We start from the raw sequence: 17,166 nt of genomic DNA, 5'->3' as shown, positions 1-17,166 counted from the left end.
CTACTCATCTTTCCATTCTCATTGGCTGCCGGTCGACTCGTCCAGGGCGGGAAAGGGAGGAGAGAAGCCTTTGCAATTCCTGGTTTGCATCACGTTGCAACGCTTCGCAGCCAGTCGGCGGGGGGCAAAAAATCAATTTTGCGGTTTGGCAATGCGGGATAAAAGCAGAACCCATAATGCGCGGGCGGTTGGGCATGCTGGGACTTATGCTTGAGCTGCAACCATCCTGACGGGCGCTAGAGAGCAGCAGAGAGCCCGGATTCATTGCAGCGCGTTGCTCCTTCCAGTGATTCCCCGGTATTTTGCAGCTTTGGGTATCCCTAACATTGGGGCGCCCGCTTGGAGAAGGTGGGTGGCAGAGGAAGAGGAATCTAAAGTAGAAAAAGGTATCAAAATAATAAAAATAGAAAAATAGGAGATACTATGAGTATCTCCTCTATAACCTTCATCATGTATTTTACTATGTGTATATACATATATACCCACTAAAACCCTCATTGCGTATTGGACAAAATAAATAAATAATAAATAAATAAATAAATAATAAATAAATCCATAAGGCTTCAATAAAGTTTGGCTTAGTTTTAAACTTTAGCGTAAACTTTTAAGCTGGGTTGGTTTTGTGATGAGAAAAAGGAGAGGAAGAGAAAGGGAAAGAAAGAGGAAGGAAAGAAAAAGAAAAGAGGAAGTAAAAGGGAGAGAGAGAAAGAAAAGGAAGGAAAAAAGAAATAAATAAAAAGGAAGAATGAAGAGAAGGAAGGGGAGAGGAAGGAAGGAAGGATGGGAAGAAAAAAAAGAGAAAATGAAAGAAAAAAATATTACTTAGAATAGAATTCTTTATTGGCCAAGTGTGATTGGACACACACAAGGAATTTGTCTTTGGTGCATATATTCTCAGTGTGCATAAAAGAAAAGATACATTTGTCAAGAATCATGACCTACAATACTTAATGATTGTCATAGGGGTCAAATAAGCAATCAGGAAACAATATTAATATAAATCATAAGGATACAAACCACAAGCCACCCTGAGTCCTCAGAGAGGGGCGGCATACAAATCTAAATAATAATAATAATAATAATAATAATAATAATAATAATTTACAGTCATACAGTCACAAGTGGGAGGAGAATGGTGATGGGAATGATGAGAAAAAACTAGTAGTAATAGTAGTGCAGACTTAGTAAATAGTTTGACAGTGTTGAGGGAATTATTTGTTTAGCAGAATAGAATTAGAAAAGAATTTTCTATTGGCCAAGTCTGATTGGACACACAAGGAATTTGTCTTGGTACATATGCTCTCACTGTACATTAAAGAAAAGAGACATTTGTCAAGTGATGTCAGAGTGATGGCGGTCAGGAAAAAACTATTAATGTGTCTAGTTCTCTTGGTGTGCAGTGCTCTGTAGCGACGTTTTGAGGGTAGGAGTTGGAACAGTTCATGTCCGGGATTCGAGGGGTCAGTTAATATTTTCACAGCCCTCTTTTTGACTCATGCAGTATTCAGGTCCTCAATGGAAGGCAGGTTGGCAGAATAAATCAACAGTTAACAGATAAGAATAAAACAACACACTATCAATTAGAAAAAAAGAAAGAAATAGCACTAGAATACTACAAAGAACTATATTATAAAGATAACATTAGCGAAGAAGATATATTAAAGTACTTAGAGAAATCTAAAATTAAGCCTATAAGCAAAGTAAATCTGATATATTTCAAGGTTACGGTGATAACCTTGGGTACTTTTGCATATATAATTTCATTTGGGCATCCTCTGGTTCTGGCCACTTGTGTTTTTGCATGCAAAAGGTTTAAGTTTTAAAAAGAGACTGGATTTGTCTGGAATGGTACAGGCGTCTCCGGTTTGAGCAGGGGGTTGGATTAGAAGATCTTGAAGATCCCTTCCAACTCTGTCGTTCTGTTAAGTTTGCATTTTATTCCCTGCTTGTCTTTTAAAACTGCTTAGAAGATGTTTGGGGCCCGGTGTGTGCGCTCGGTCCTTCGGCGCTGTTCCTCGGCCGTTCCATCCGCAAAGAGTATTGTAGCCCCCAGGCTGCTCCCAATCCGGGAGGCCTTGGAGGTCAGAGATCCAACTGGAGATGATGTTAAAATCCAGGTACGTGGGAAGAGCACAAACTGCCACATTTTTATTTATTTATTTGTTATTTATTTATCTATCTATCTATCTAATTTATTTATTCATTTATTTATTGGATTTGTATGCCGCCCCTCTCCATGGACTCGGGGCGGCTAACAACAGTGATAAAAACAGCATGTAGAAATCCAATACTAAAACAGCTAAAAACCCTTGTTATAAAACCAATCATACATACAAACATACCATGCATAAATTGTAGAAGCCTAGGGGGAAAGATTATCTTAGTTCCCCCATGCCTGGCGGCAGAGGTGGGTTTTAAGGGGCTTACGAAAGGCGGGGGCAATTCTGATCTCTGGGGGGAGTTGGTTCCAGAGGGTCAGGGCCGCCACAGAGAAGGCTCTTCCCCTGGGTCCCGCCAAATGACATTGTTTAGTCGACAGGACCCGGAGAAGGCCAATTCTGTGGGACCTAACCGGTCGCTGGGATTCATGCGGCAGAAGGCGGTCCCGGAGATATTCTGGTCCGATGCCATGAAGGGCTTTATAGGTCATAACTAACACTTTGAATTGTGACCGGAAACTGATTGGCAACCAATGCAGACTGTGGAGTGTTGGTGTAACATGGGCATTTTTGGGAAAGCCCATGATTGCTCTCGCAGCTGCATTCTGAACGATCTGAAGTTTCCAAACACTTTTCAGAGGTAGCCCCATGTAGAGAGCGTTACAGTAGTCAAGCCTCGAGGTCATGAGGGCATGAGTGACTGAGCAGTGAGTCCCAGTCCAGATAGGGCCACAACTGGTGCACCAGGCGAACCTGGGCAAACACCTCCCTCGCCACAGCTGAAATCATCTATCTGTCTCTCTGCTTGCCTGCCTGCTTGCCCGCCCGCCCATCCATCTATCCATCCATTCATCTACCTATATCATCTATCTATCCATCCATCCATCCACCTACCTACCTACCTATCTATATCATATCTATTATCTATCTGTCTGTCTGTCTGTCTGTCTTATTGGCTGCCTATCTTAACCACACAGCTTACAAGAGTAAAAAATAAAACTACAAAAGACTAATACGAAACTCTTTTAAAAAAATTCTGTTTCAGCTGTAGAGCTCTGCCCAATTTCCTCTTGGGCTAGAGACCAAATAATTCCCTGCTTTCTTTCCTGTCCAGGGTTGGGTTCGTTCGGTCCGGTCTCAGAAAGGAATTTTGTTTCTCCATGTCAGCGATGGCTCTTCGTTGGAAAATCTCCAGGTGGTGGCCGATCCACGTTGGGAGTCCAGGTTGATTCTTCTTCTCTGGGTAGCTGGGTGGGCACCAAGGGGTGGGCCTACACTGCTTTAGGCTGCATAGGAAGCTGGCTCTCAATGCATGACGGATTAATAAAGTTGGAAGGGACCTTGGAGGTCTTCTAGTCCAGTGTTTCCCAACCTTGGCCACTTGAAGAGATCTGGACTTCAACTCCCAGAATTCCCCAGCCAGCATTTGCAAAAATGGGGCTGATTTTTCCTCCTAATTACCTCATCTTAGCATGACTGGAGGAGGAATTCTAGGAGTTGAAGTCCACTGGTCTTAAAGCTGTCAAGTTTGAAGACCCCTGCGTTAGGGGCTAGGGGTGCAAAAGTTTTCAAATTTGTCAAGTTTAAGGCTTGTGGACTTCAGCTCCCATTCCTCAGCTAGCATAACTGGAGGAGGAATTCTGGGAATTAAAGTCCACAAGTCTGAAAGCTGTCAAGTTTGAAGTTTGTAAAAAGTGTACATGGTTTTTAAAAACCATACATGTTCGTAAAAATTATTCTGCTACACTGGTATTTTATTAAATACTATATAACTACACCATTTGGTTCAGAATACTTTATTCATTTATTCATTCATTTATTTATTTATTTATTTATTCATTTGTCCAATACACAAATACATAGGAAGAAAATAAACATGAAGTAATATATATAAGGATAAAAGTGAAAATAGAAGAGAAGATATATGAAAGGAAGAAAATATATATGATATATGAGATAAAGGAAAGACAATACTTTTTTTCTTGTTTTCCATCTCCAAAATGTAGGTGCTTCTTACACTCCAGTACGTCTTATACTATGGTGGGTTTGTGCTGTAGACATTTGCACTGAATTTGGGGCTTGTTTAATGCTAGATAAGTTGGAAGGAAAGAAGAACAGAGCTGGACGTCTTTGGGACCTTGGAGGTCCTCTAGTCCAACACCCTGTTCAAGCAGGAGATACCATGCCAGATAAACGTCTGTCCAGTCTCTTCTTAAAAACCTCCAGCGATGAAGCACCCACAACTTCTGGTGGCAAGGTGTTCCACTGATTTATTTATTTATTTATTTATTTATTTATTTATTTATTTATTTATTTATTTATTTATTTATTTATTTATTTATTAGATTTGTATGCCTTTCCGCAGACTCGGGGCAGCTAACAACAATAAAAAGACAACGTAAACAAATCTAATTTAAAAAAATCTAAAAACCCCAATTTAAGAGATCAGTCATACATACAGTCATACCATGCATAAATTTTATAAGCCTAGGGGAAGGGAATATTTCAATAATTGCATCTGAGGCCGGGGCGGCCACCAAATGGAAGATCCTTAAAGAGAGATCCCACTTCAAAATAAAGTAATTTTTCCTCTGACAGTGAGAACAATCAATCTATGGACCGACTTGCCTCCAGAAGTTGTGGGTGCTTCAACACGGGAGGGTTGTGTTTTTAATTTTTTCTTTTAAAAAAAGAGATTTTGGAGATCCATTTGTCTGGAATGGAAGAGGATTTGTGCTTCAGAAAAATCCATTACCGATTCAAAGCCTTTTTGATTTGCGTTTTGCCTTTAAAACGGTTTCTGGTTTCGTTCCAGGACGCTAACTTTTGGCAGTTCCGTAGAAGTGCGAGGGAAGTTGGTGAAAAGTCCACATAAGGGACAAGGGGTCGAGTTGGCAGCGGAGAATATACGTGTGGTGGGGCCTTGTGATGGTTTGGTAAGGAAATTATTCAATTACGGTATTCTTCCATGGGGCAATGCTGGATCTGGTGTTTATATTTGCTGAAAGCCTTTTAGAAACATAAAAGATTGACGGCAGAAAAAGACCCCATGGTCCATCTAGTCTGCCCTTGTACTATTTCCTGTATTTTATCTTAGGATGGATAGATGTTTATCCCAGGCATGTTTAAATTCAGTTACTGTGGATTTATCTACCACGTCTGCTGGAAGTTTGTTACAAGCATCTACTACTCTTTCAGTCAAATAATATTTTCTCATGTTGCTTTTGATATTTCCCCCAACTAACCTCAGATTGTGCCCCCTTGTTCTTGGGTTCACTTTCCTATTAAAAACACTTCCCTCCTGGACCTTATTTAACCCTTTAACATATTTAAATGTTTCGATCATGTCCCCCCTTTCCCTTCTGTCCTCCAGACTATACAGATTAGGTTCAGAACTTTTGGTTCAATGGTACATACAGAAAATAAAGAGATGTCTTAGTCTCTCTTTTTATGATTAAGATCCCGCTATATAGAATGCTGGTGAGACCACATTTGGAATACTGTGTTCAGTTCTGGAGACCTCACCTACAAAAAGATATTGACAAAATTGAACGGGTCCAAAGACGGGCTACAAGAATGGTGGAAGGTCTTAAGCATAAAACGTATCAGGAAAGACTTCATGAACTCAATCTGTATAGTCTGGAGGACAGAAGGAAAAGGGGGGACATGATCGAAACATTTAAATATATTAAAGGGTTAAATAAGGTTCAGGAGGGAAGTGTTTTTAATAGGAAAGTGAACACAAGAACAAGGGGACACAATCTGAAGTTAGTTGGGGGAAAGATCAAAAGCAACATGAGAAAATATTATTTTACTGAAAGAGTAGTAGATCCTTGGAACAAACTTCCAGCAGACGTGGTAGATAAATCCACAGTAACTGAATTTAAACATGCCTGGGATAAACATATATCCATCCTAAGATAAAATACAGAAAATAGTATAAGGGCAGACTAGATGGACCAGGAGGTCTTTTTCTGCCGTCAGACTTCTATGTTTCTCTTTCCTTGCTTATTTTACTTTATATACAATTTTACATCTTATGCGGTTTTTCATATTGATATATTTCTTGCTTGTAAATAAAAAAGATCAAACAAATAAGCAAGCAAAACACACACACACACACACATACAAAAGGGGCTTAACTACATAATTTATATCAAGAGAAGGAAGGAAGGAAGATTAGATAAAAGAAAAACATACTCAAACAGGTTAATACCTTCCTAATCAATTTGATAGGATTTGCCAGATCTTTTTAAAAAAAAATCTGGAGTTTATCTAATTATAAATTATGTTTATTTTATTTTATTTTTAATAACTTTTTAATGGGGTTCTAGTTCAGTTGCAGGCTCATACAGCCTATTATTGACTAAAGATATTTTGTTTGCTTGCTAATGAACATCCCAAGGCTTTGAATATGTCTAATACTCCTTCCTCCTCCTGTTTCCCCAACAACAACGGAGTTGGAAGGGACCTTGGAGGTCTTCTAGTCCAACCCCTTGCTTGGGCAGGAGACTCTGCACTACTTCAGACAAATGGTTATCCAACATCTTCTTAAAAACTCCGGCTTGCATGCCTAAGGCAGGACTAGAACTCACTATCTCTTGGTGATTGGACCGTTGTATTCCAGTTGGCTTTCTTGCCCGAGGTGGGACTAGAACTCACCGTCTCCTGGTGATTGGCCCAAAATCACTCCGCTGGCTTTCATGGTTAAACCACAACTAGAACTCACAGGCTGACGAAAATTGACGAAAGAGACATGAAAGATATAGTAGAAAACATACAAAAAATAAAGAATACAAGGGTTAGAGAGATGAGAAGGAAAATCTTACATAAATGGTATTATACACCATCACAACTTGCACACTTCCAGAGGAAAGGGAAAGGGAATTGTTGGCACGGGTGTCAAAAGACAGAAGTTTTCGTGCATATGTTCTGGGAGTGTGCTGAAGTTCAGAAATTCGGGAAGGAAGTGCAGAAGGAAATAAACAAGATGTTAAACATTAAGCGGATAATTACAAAAGATTGCAGTTTAATGTTTCCAAATGTAAAATAATGCACTTGGGGAAAAGGAATCCTCAATCTGAGTATTGTATTGGCAGTTCTGTGTTAGCAAAAACTCCAGAAGAGAAGGATTTAGGGGAGGTGATTTCTGACAGTCTCAAAATGGGTGAACAGTGCAGTCAGGCGGTAGGGAAAGCAAGTAGGATGCTTGGCTGCATAGCTAGAGGTATAACAAGCAGGAAGAGGGAGATTGTGATCCCGCTATATAGAGCGCTGGTGAGACCATATTTGGGATACTGTGTCCAGTTCTGGAGACTTCACCTACAAAAAGATATTGACAAAATTGAACGGGTCCAAAGACGGGCTACAAGAATGGTGGAAGGTCTTAAGCATAAAACTTACCAGGAACTCCATCTGTATAGTCTGGAGGACAGAAGGAAAAGGGGGGACATGATCAAAACATTTAAATATATTAAAGGGTTAAATAAGATCCAGGAGGGAAGTGTTTTTAATAGGAAAGTGAACACAAGAACAAGGGGACACAATCTGAAGTTAGTTGGGGGAAAGAGCAAAAGCAACATGAGAAAATATTATTTTACTGAAAGAGTAGTAGATCCTTGGAACAAACTTCCAGCAGATGTGGTAGATAAATCCACAGTAACTGAATTTAAACATGCCTGGGATAAACATAGATCCATCCTAAGATAAAATGCAGAAAATAGTATAAGGGCAGACTAGATGGACCATGAGGTCTTTTTCTGCCGTCAGACTTCTATGTTTCTATGATTAGATTTAGATTAGATTAGATTTATTGGATTTATATGCCGCCCCTCTCCACAGACTCGGGGCGGCTCACAACAATAGCAAAAAACAGTACATAGTGACAAATCCAATGCCCACCAATCCAATTACAATTTTAAGTTAAGAAATTCATAAAACAATCCCAATATATATAAAAAACAAGCACACAATCAATCAAACAGCAAAACAACATGGGCAAGGGGGAGATGTGTTAGTTCGCCCATGCCTGACGGCAAAGGTGGGTCTTAAGGAGTTTACGAAAGGCAGGGAGGGTGGGGGCAATCCTAATCTCAGGGGGGAGCTGGTTCCAGAGGGTCGGGGCCCCCACAGAGAAGGCTCTTCCCCTGAGTCCCGCCAAACAACATTGTTTAGTTGACGGGACCCGAAGAAGGCTGACTCTGTGGGACCTAACCGGTCACTGGGATTCGTGCGGCAGGAGGCGGTCCCGAAGATATTCTGCTCCGGTGCCATGAAGGGCTTTATAGGTCATAACCAACACTTTGAATTGTGACCGGAAACTGATCGGCAACCAATGCAGACTGCGGAGTGTTGGAGTAATATGGGCATACTTAGAGAAGCCCATAATTGCTCTCGCAGCTGCATTATGCACGATCTGAAGTTTCCAAACACTCTTCAAAGGTAGCCCCATGTAGAGAGCATTACAGTAGTCGAATCTCGAGGTGATGAGGGCATGAGTGACTGTGAGTAATGATTCCCGGTCCAAATAGGGCCGAAACTGGTGCACCAGGCGAACCTGGGCAAACGCCCCCCTCGCCACAGCTGAAAGGTGTTTCTCTAATGTGAGCTGTGGATCGAGGAGGACGCCCAAGTTGCGGACCCTCTCTGAGGGGGTCAATGATTCCCCCCCCAGGGTAATGGACAGACAGATAGAATTGTCCTTGGGAGGCAAAACCCACAGCCACTCCGTCTTGTCTGGGCTGAGTTTGAGAAAAATAGATTAGTGCCTTAACTACTAGAGCGATCTGCCTCTGAGGGGTCTGTATACTATATATATATATATTCTGCCCTGTTTAGGTCTTCCCTCTGAAATACAAAACCCATCACCCTCTGGAATATCTCCGGGAACTTCCTCATATCCGATGCAGAAGCAATGTTCTGGGTGCCCTGTTGCGGGTCCGCAGCGAAGCCACAGCAGCGATCCACTCCTATTTCAAGGTAATTCCAGTCTTGGGAACTGCCTGCCACAGGAGTATGACCATCGAGTCGGAAAGCTGCCAGTCCATTGATCGAAGTGGTTGCTAACCAGGAGGCCCATATTTATTAATTTATTTATTAATTGGATTTGTATGCCTAGGTACGGTATGTATGGTATGCTTGTATGTATGTCTGCTTAATAATGGGGTTTTTTAAATATTTTAAATTGTAAATTATTAGATTTGTTATGAACTGTTTTATTGTGTTGTGAGCCGGCCCGAGTCTACGGAGAGGGGCGGCATACAAATCTAAATAATAATAATAATAATAATAATAATAATAATAATAATGCCGCCCTTCTCCGAGGAGTCGAAGGTAGTCCTTGACTTTTGACACTAATTGAGCCTAATTAGAAATAAGGTTTTTATTAATATTGATTATTTCTTCGTTGCTTATTTGACCCCTATGACAATCATTAAGTATTGTACCACATGATTCTTGATGAATGTATCTTTTTCTTTTATGTACACTGAGAGCATCTGCACCAAGACAAATTCCTTGTGTGTCCAATCACACTTGGCCAATAAAGAATTCTATTCTATGCTATGCTATTCTACTCTATTCTAATTGAGCTTAAAGCGTACCTAGGGAATTGGGCGGCATACAAACTCAATCAATCAATTAATCAATCAATAAAATTTATGTCGCTAAGCAAGATTTATTGAGTCTCCCCTCCCATTTTATGACTTTTCTTGCCACTGTTGTTAAGTGAATCATTGTAGTTCTTAAGGTTGTTAAGCGAATCCGGTTTCCCCGTTGATTTTGCTCATCAGAAGGTCACAAAAGGGGATCGCGTGACCCCGGGACCGTCATAAATATGAATCGGTGGCCGAGCGTCTGAATTTTGATCATTTTGTGAAAAAATGTCCCTAAGTCGCTTTTTTATGGTTTCCTGATTGCTTATTTGGCCCCTATGACAATCATTTAGTGTGGTATCTCGACAAATGTATATTTTCTTTTATGTACACTGACAGCATATACACCAAAGACAAATTCCTTGTGTGTCCAATCACACTTGGCCAATAAATAATAAAAGAATTTTAAAATGAACCCAGTTGTGAATTGAAGAATATTCAGACCTTCGGCCACTAGAGGGCAGCATTTGTACGCCTTTAAGTTCTCACTGGGAAAATAATTTTATGGTCTTCCTGTTATTATGTCTGCCCTTCCGCGGAGGGCATCAAAGCCAAAACAGCTTTGTTTTATCCTTAGACAGCCTTGTAAGGTTGTCCAGAATAGCAAGGCTGGGTCATTCAGGGATTTGAACCCCCGTCTCTTCTCATCTCAGACCTCTAGATTATTTATTTATTCATTCATTCATTCGACTTCTCTGCCGCCCAATCTCGAAGGACTCAGGGCGGCTTACAACAATAATAAAGATACAATATAATAATAATAATAATAATAATAATAATAATAATAATAATAATAATAATTTATTAGATTTGTATGCTGCCCCTCTCCGAAGACTCGTATATATAAATAGATACAAAGCAATAAAAAAAGAAGTCGAACATTATTTAAAACTAAAACATTATCTAAAACTAGAACCCCATTAAAAAGTTATTAAAAATAAAATAAACATAATTTATAATTAGACAAACTCCAGATTTTTATTTTTTTTTAAAGATCTGGCAAATCCTATCAAATTGATTAGGAAGGTATTAACCTGTTTGAGTATGTTTTTCTTTTATCTAATCTTCCTTCCTTCTCTTGATATAAATTATGTATTTGAGCCCCTTTTGTATGTGTGTGTGTGTTTTGCTTGTTTATTTGTTTGATCTTTTTTTATTTACATATGAACAAAGAATTAGGTTAGAAAAGCAAGAAATATATCGATATGAAAAACCGCATAATATGTAAAATTGTATATAAAGTAAAATAAGCAAGGAAAGAGAGACTAAGATATCTCTTTATTTTCTGTATGTACCATGGAACCAAAAGTTCTGAATTCAACCTGTCTAGTCTGGAGGACAGAAGGGAAAGGGGGGGACATGATCGAAACATTTAAATATGTTAAAGGGTTAAATAAGGTCCAGGAGGGAAGTGTTTTTAATAGGAAAGTGAACACAAGAACAAGGAGACACGATCTGAAGTTAGTTGTGGGAAAGATCAAAAGCAACATGAGAAAATATTTTTTTTTTCAATTTTTTTTATTATTTTTCATAAAAACAAACAAATACATACAAACAATAAACATAAAGTGGGGGGGTGTTTCCCCCGCTTCTTATGAAAGTATACATTCAAATATAGAAAAAGAATACATAATTAAATATATGTTAACTATTATAGAAAAAAAAAGTTAATAAATTTGAGTTAAAGTTTTACAAATCTTAATGTGAGTGTTAGGTAGGGTTAGTGTAACATAATTACCAAAAAATACCTTTAATATAATCCTAATTACTATAGTAAAATAGTGTCAAACCTTCAATCCAAACAATAAAACTAAATTCAACTATTATACATCGAAGATCTTGGTATGTTACTTATACTTATACATACACTACTATATCATAATCATCAAAAAGTCCTTTTAAACTAATATTAATATTATTATCACCTAGGTAAAAACTAATACAAAAAAAAAAACAACTAAAGATATATCTTATTTTTTCTTATCTATCCATTTATAAACATTGTTCCATGTTTCATAAAATTTAGTATCCTCTTGATCGTTTAATCTTCTTGTCATCATATCCATTTCAGCGCAATCTAATATCTTAGCTATGACCTCTTCTTCCTTGGGGATTTCCTCCCCTTTCCAGTTTTGCGCATATATTATTCTAGCCGCAGTTAATATGTGTATAATTAAATAAAAAATTTCTTTCTTGTAGGTCTGGTTTGTGACACCTAGTAAGTAAAATTCCGGGGTATTATCTATATCTTGCTTTATTATTTCTTTTAATATTTTTTCAATCATCTTCCAATATATTTTTGCTTTGCCACATGTCCACCATTGATGATAATAAGTTCCTATATCCTTCTTACATTTCCAGCATATTGGGGATGTTTTGGGAAACATTTTTGCTATCCTATTTGGTGGAAGATGCCATCTATAAAACATTTTGATTTGGTTTTCTTTTAGGGAAACTGATTTAGTCATTTTCCAATTATTAATCCACACTTTCTCCCATGTGTCTATATCTATTTCCTTGCCAATATTTCTACACCATCTTATCATAGTATCTTTTAAAGTCAACTCTATATTTTTATGAGCGATAAGTAATTTATATATTTTCCCTATCATTTTTGTTGAATTAGTGGTAATTAAAGTAGTTAAAGGATTCTTACTTTTATTAAAAATGTAAAGAGTTTTATCCTTCTGATATCTAGATCGGATCTGGGCGTAGTGCCACCAATCTATTATTATCCCTTCTTCTTGTAGTTCAATTCTAGATTTAAGCTTCATCTGATCATTTAATAGTTCTTTATATCTATAAGTTATTTTCTTGTCCTTTATAGACTTTGGATGCGTTATTGCTTCTAAAGGAGCTAACCAATCTGGGATACTTAAAAAATGATTTTTCTTTATGTCTTTCCATACTTCTAATAAGTATTTCCTTAATGTATGCCTTTTAAAATATGAATGGTTTTTGTCCTTATCATACCATAAAAATGCATGCCATCCAAACATTAAATCATGTCCTTCTAGGTCAAGTGTTCTTTTATTATCTAAGATTATCCAATCTCTAAGCCATGTTAATGCAGCGGCCTGATAATATAGTTTCCAATTTGGAAGGCCAAATCCTCCTCTTTCTTTAATATCTTCTAAACTATACACGAGACGGTTTGGTGGAGATCGCGGCGGGACATGTCTGGCAGGGTTCTGCCAGGCGATCCCTTCTACCCCCTCCGAAGGTCGCATCTGCGATCGGATCGGGCCCGGATGGCCCGATCCATGAACAGGGGGCTCTCCTCTGCCCGAGGACCCATCGCCAGGACTCCGGAGGCAGCGGTTCGCCCCGCAGCTTCGGAGACGGGAGAACCGCTCCTCTTTGCCTAAGAGGACCGGCCAGCGCTTTCTCCCCTCACTCAGCGGGAAGAACAAAAATCAAAGAAGTGAAAGTACAAATATCTACATTGAAAAAGAATATAGCAGAGAAAGGACCTAAGGTAAAAATTTCCATTGTGTTTCGTGTTTAAAACCAGAAGATCGTAAAAGTTCTAAGTAAAAGTATTTTTTTCTCCAGGGCGAAAGTGAAAGTTTTTCCCTGTTTAAACTCATCCGCAAATAACAGCCGGACCTAATTTTTTTTTTTTCTCTCACTTTTACTTTTCCATCTTGAACGTGAACTTTGGAACCTATAAAATAATTTTCTGACTTTATGGTTTAACAAAATAGCTTAAATTTGACATGACTATTTAGAAAATTTTAACTGCTAAAGGAAATTCCTAGTGATGATCAGAATTTGTTGTTGATAGATTCTTAAAATCATAATGTTCTGGACTTAATTTTTGAAGCGGAGGAACACAGTCTTGCTGCCTTTTTTTTTCTTTCCTGCTGCTCCTTTTTACAACATGAAATAACTTAATAACTATGAACTAAATGGAATCTAGAAGAGATTGAAATCACTTCTTTTTTGGATTACTTATTGTTGGATTAACCTATTTGGATTACTTGCTGAGCCTTTTGGATTATCTGCTGACACCTTTTGGATTATTTGCTGAGAATTCCTTTGTTTAACATCTGCCTGCTGCACGGAAATTAACTTGACTCCATCTTGGGATCTGTTTCTTTGTTCCTGTCTTGAATTTGGAAAATAAACTGACTTCATTTTGAATACAAGCAAGCCTTGGATTTGTCTTACTCCTTGAATCTTGAATTGAAATCAAATATAACTTCTCCCTTTGAGACTTGGATTTTCATCTCTACTTTCTAGCAAAATTACAGGATTTATAAGAAGAACTTAAGTATATAACACTGTTATTGTGTCTTTGAATAACTATTTGTTTTCTTCCTGATTCTCCTTTGACTTTCTTCCCTACTCTTAGGTATTTTTATTATTAGAAGAAGTTTGGTTTGAACTATATGCATTGTTGATAACCCTTGGGTTCCTGCTCTATTTTAAATAGTTGAACTAAAATATTACCCTCCTTCTTTTTCCTTTTGAAGAACTCTTTTCACTTTATTTTTTTTTTCCCTTCTCCTTTTCCTTCCCTCCTCCTAAAGCTTCCCCTCCAATTCTTTTTCTTTTGTTTTCTACATATAGTTGATATTCCTTCCCTTCCTTCATTTTTTGCCTTTCTTTTACTTGAAAAGGTTAATACCTGTTCTTTTTTCCTGTGGCATTAAATAATAATATTTTTTTTTCTCTTCTTTTTTGAATTCTGTTATTAATTGAATTGCTATTGAATTGGTATAGTTATATTATAAGGGAATTTCTCTTTTTAACAAAATACACTGAACAGATTTGGAATTTATAGTAATTTTTTTCCTTTTCACTATATATAAAATTGAAACCAATTTTAAAATTTGAAATAGTGGATTCTAATTTGATAATGTCCCATACCTCAACCCTTGTTAAAACAGCAAAAAAACAAACTACACCAACTACCCTCTCTCCACAAGTGTCACCGCATTCTTCTCCCTCGCATCAGGTGTTAACCATGTCTAACAAAGACAAAGACAAAGACAAAACAATGCAGTCCAACCTTGCAACTATACACGAGACTTTGAATACTTTGAAGGACTTCATGGTTAAATCACAAGAAGACGCCACTCAACAAAGAGAGGCCATAAAGGAGGAGGCAACACAACAAAGAGAAGCCATAAAGGAGGAGGCAACACAACAAAGAGAAGCCATAAAAGCTGACTTGGCAGAATTTAAAGTGGAGATGGCCCAAATGAAAGCTGATATGGGCGAGATGAAAGACCAGATAAAGCAGATCCAACAAACACTCCAAGAAAGTGATGACCGAGTTAAAAAAGTTGAAGAGCAATCTGATAAAAATGAGAAAAGAATGGATTATCTTGAAGGGAGAGCTGATGAGAGATATAGAAGATATGATGAATCTATCATCCAGCTGGAGATGCAACGAGCTTCGTACGGACTTCGATTTCAGAATATAAAAGAGGAAAAAGATGAAGACTTAAAAGTGACTATGACGGAAATTATTGGAGCTATACTTCAAGAGGACCCCATAGCCTTACAGAGAGAAATCGATGAAGTATACAGAATCTCGAATAGCTATATCCGTCGACACAACCTCCCAAGAGAGATACATATTAAGTTTACAAGAAAGGCGTTGCGAGATGAGATACTTCATCATTCAAGAAACTCCCCGCCCCAACGACAGGGAGTAGAAATAAAGATACTAAAACAAGTTCCAAGAAGTGTCAGAGAAAACAGAAGAGATTATCATTTTCTAACTAAAATTTTGATCAAAGAAAACATCACTTACCGTTGGCTTATTCCACAAGGACTTTCTCTGACATGGCGTTCTACAAGGTACAAATTGGAAAACATAGAACAAGCCATGTACTTCCTCGAACAGAGTGGTATTGGCCACTCCGACTACGCAAGTAAGCGACAAGTGGTCCAACTACAACCAGTTCAACAGCAACCAGGGGAAAAATTACCAACTCAGCAAGAAGAAGATCTGGGGGCTACTCCTCAAGTAATAGAGCAGGACCAAGGTGCTAGAAGAGTTCAACCTCAGCGAGAAACCAAAAAACCCATTAAATGACAACAAATAAAGACTTAAAAATCTTTTCCGTAAATGTTAATGGACTTAACGAACCAAGAAAAAGGAAGCAAATTTTTTCTAAAATTAGAAATCAAAATGTTCAGATTGCAATACTACAAGAAGTTCATATTAAAAAAGATAACCAAAAATTACTGTTGAATCCCAAAATTGGAAAAATGTACGCTGCATTAGCAGACCAAAAAAAAAGAGGTGTAGTGATGTATGTTAAGAATTCTATAAATTCCAAACAAATATATAAGGATAAAGAGGGTAGGATACTGATTGTACAAGTTGATATTGAACCTAGACCTCTAGTGGTTGTTTCTATTTATGCTCCCAATGAAGACCAAATGACATTTTATAAAAATTTACACCAAATAATAATAGATTTAGCTATTGACAATGTATTGATAATAGGTGACTTTAATGCTATCGTGAATAGACAATTAGACCATTCAGGAGGGGGAGGTAATAAAAAAAGGGGGAAAGGCAAAAAAACAAGAAGGAATTTGCTACCTAGCACTTTTCAAAAAATGAAAGCGGAATTATTACTAAGCGACATTTGGAGGGAAAGACACCCTCACAAAAGGCAATTTACCTTCTACTCCAACCCTCACAAAATTTGGACGAGAATTGACATGTTATGGGCACCAAAAACGGTGGCAGAACAAATAAGAGAGGTCGAGATAGACGTTAATACATGGGCTGATCACAACCCAATAGTGGTTTATATGACGATGAATAATAAACAGAACAACTGGCGGATGAATAGGTATATATTAAATGATAAGAAATATAAGGATTGGATTGAAAAGGAATTAAAAATATTTTTTGAAATTAATAAAACATCAGACACTACTCCACAGAATTTATGGGACACAGTTAAAGCGTATATAAGAGGTTTAACAATATCCTATACAGCAAAACATAATAAGGAAAAGAAATTAGAGTACTTACAATTAACAAACGAACTAAAACAATTAGAATCCTTATCGCAGCAACACATTAAGAACAGAGATCTAAAGACAGAAATAAATGTAATTAAACATAAAATTAGAGTTATAGAACAAAACCAATTAACTGAAAAGATCAAAAGAGCAAAGCAACAATATTTTGAACACGCAAATAAACCTGACAGATGGCTAGCGTATAAACTTAGAAAACAGAGTCAATCAAAATTAATCCAAAAATTAGAAGATAACGACGGTACAATAAAATATGATACAGAAGGTAAGGCAGACATTGTGTATAATTTTTATAAAGAGTTATATGCTAAAGATCATGTTATTGAAGATGAAGTTTT

The 17,166-nt window shown here is 37.6% G+C and overlaps 1 protein-coding gene across 8 annotated transcripts in view; it reads left to right on the top strand.

The window, feature by feature from the left end:
• NARS2 (asparaginyl-tRNA synthetase 2, mitochondrial) overlaps positions 1 to 17,166 on the top strand; it is an 85,090-nt gene that overhangs the window by 26,287 nt on the left and 41,637 nt on the right. For 3 of the 8 annotated variants that reach the window (XM_070749545.1, XM_070749543.1, XM_070749544.1), the window contains 4 exons: positions 1,968 to 2,117; positions 3,274 to 3,383; positions 4,975 to 5,095; positions 8,997 to 9,137. In XM_070749545.1, coding sequence (XP_070605646.1) covers positions 1,968 to 2,117; positions 3,274 to 3,383; positions 4,975 to 5,095; positions 8,997 to 9,137 — 522 coding nt within the window. Of the gene's footprint in view, positions 1 to 9; positions 387 to 1,967; positions 2,118 to 3,273; positions 3,384 to 4,974; positions 5,096 to 8,996; positions 9,138 to 17,166 lie in introns of those variants that run through there. The other 5 variants (XM_070749548.1, XM_070749546.1, XM_070749547.1 and 2 more) reach the window with 5 other exon arrangements.

This window comes from Erythrolamprus reginae, chromosome 4 (assembly GCF_031021105.1).
Source record: "Erythrolamprus reginae isolate rEryReg1 chromosome 4, rEryReg1.hap1, whole genome shotgun sequence".
Lineage (NCBI taxonomy): Eukaryota > Metazoa > Chordata > Lepidosauria > Squamata > Dipsadidae > Erythrolamprus > Erythrolamprus reginae.
Note: the sequence above shows the minus strand (reverse complement) of the source record. Positions and strands in the feature narration are given on the sequence as shown.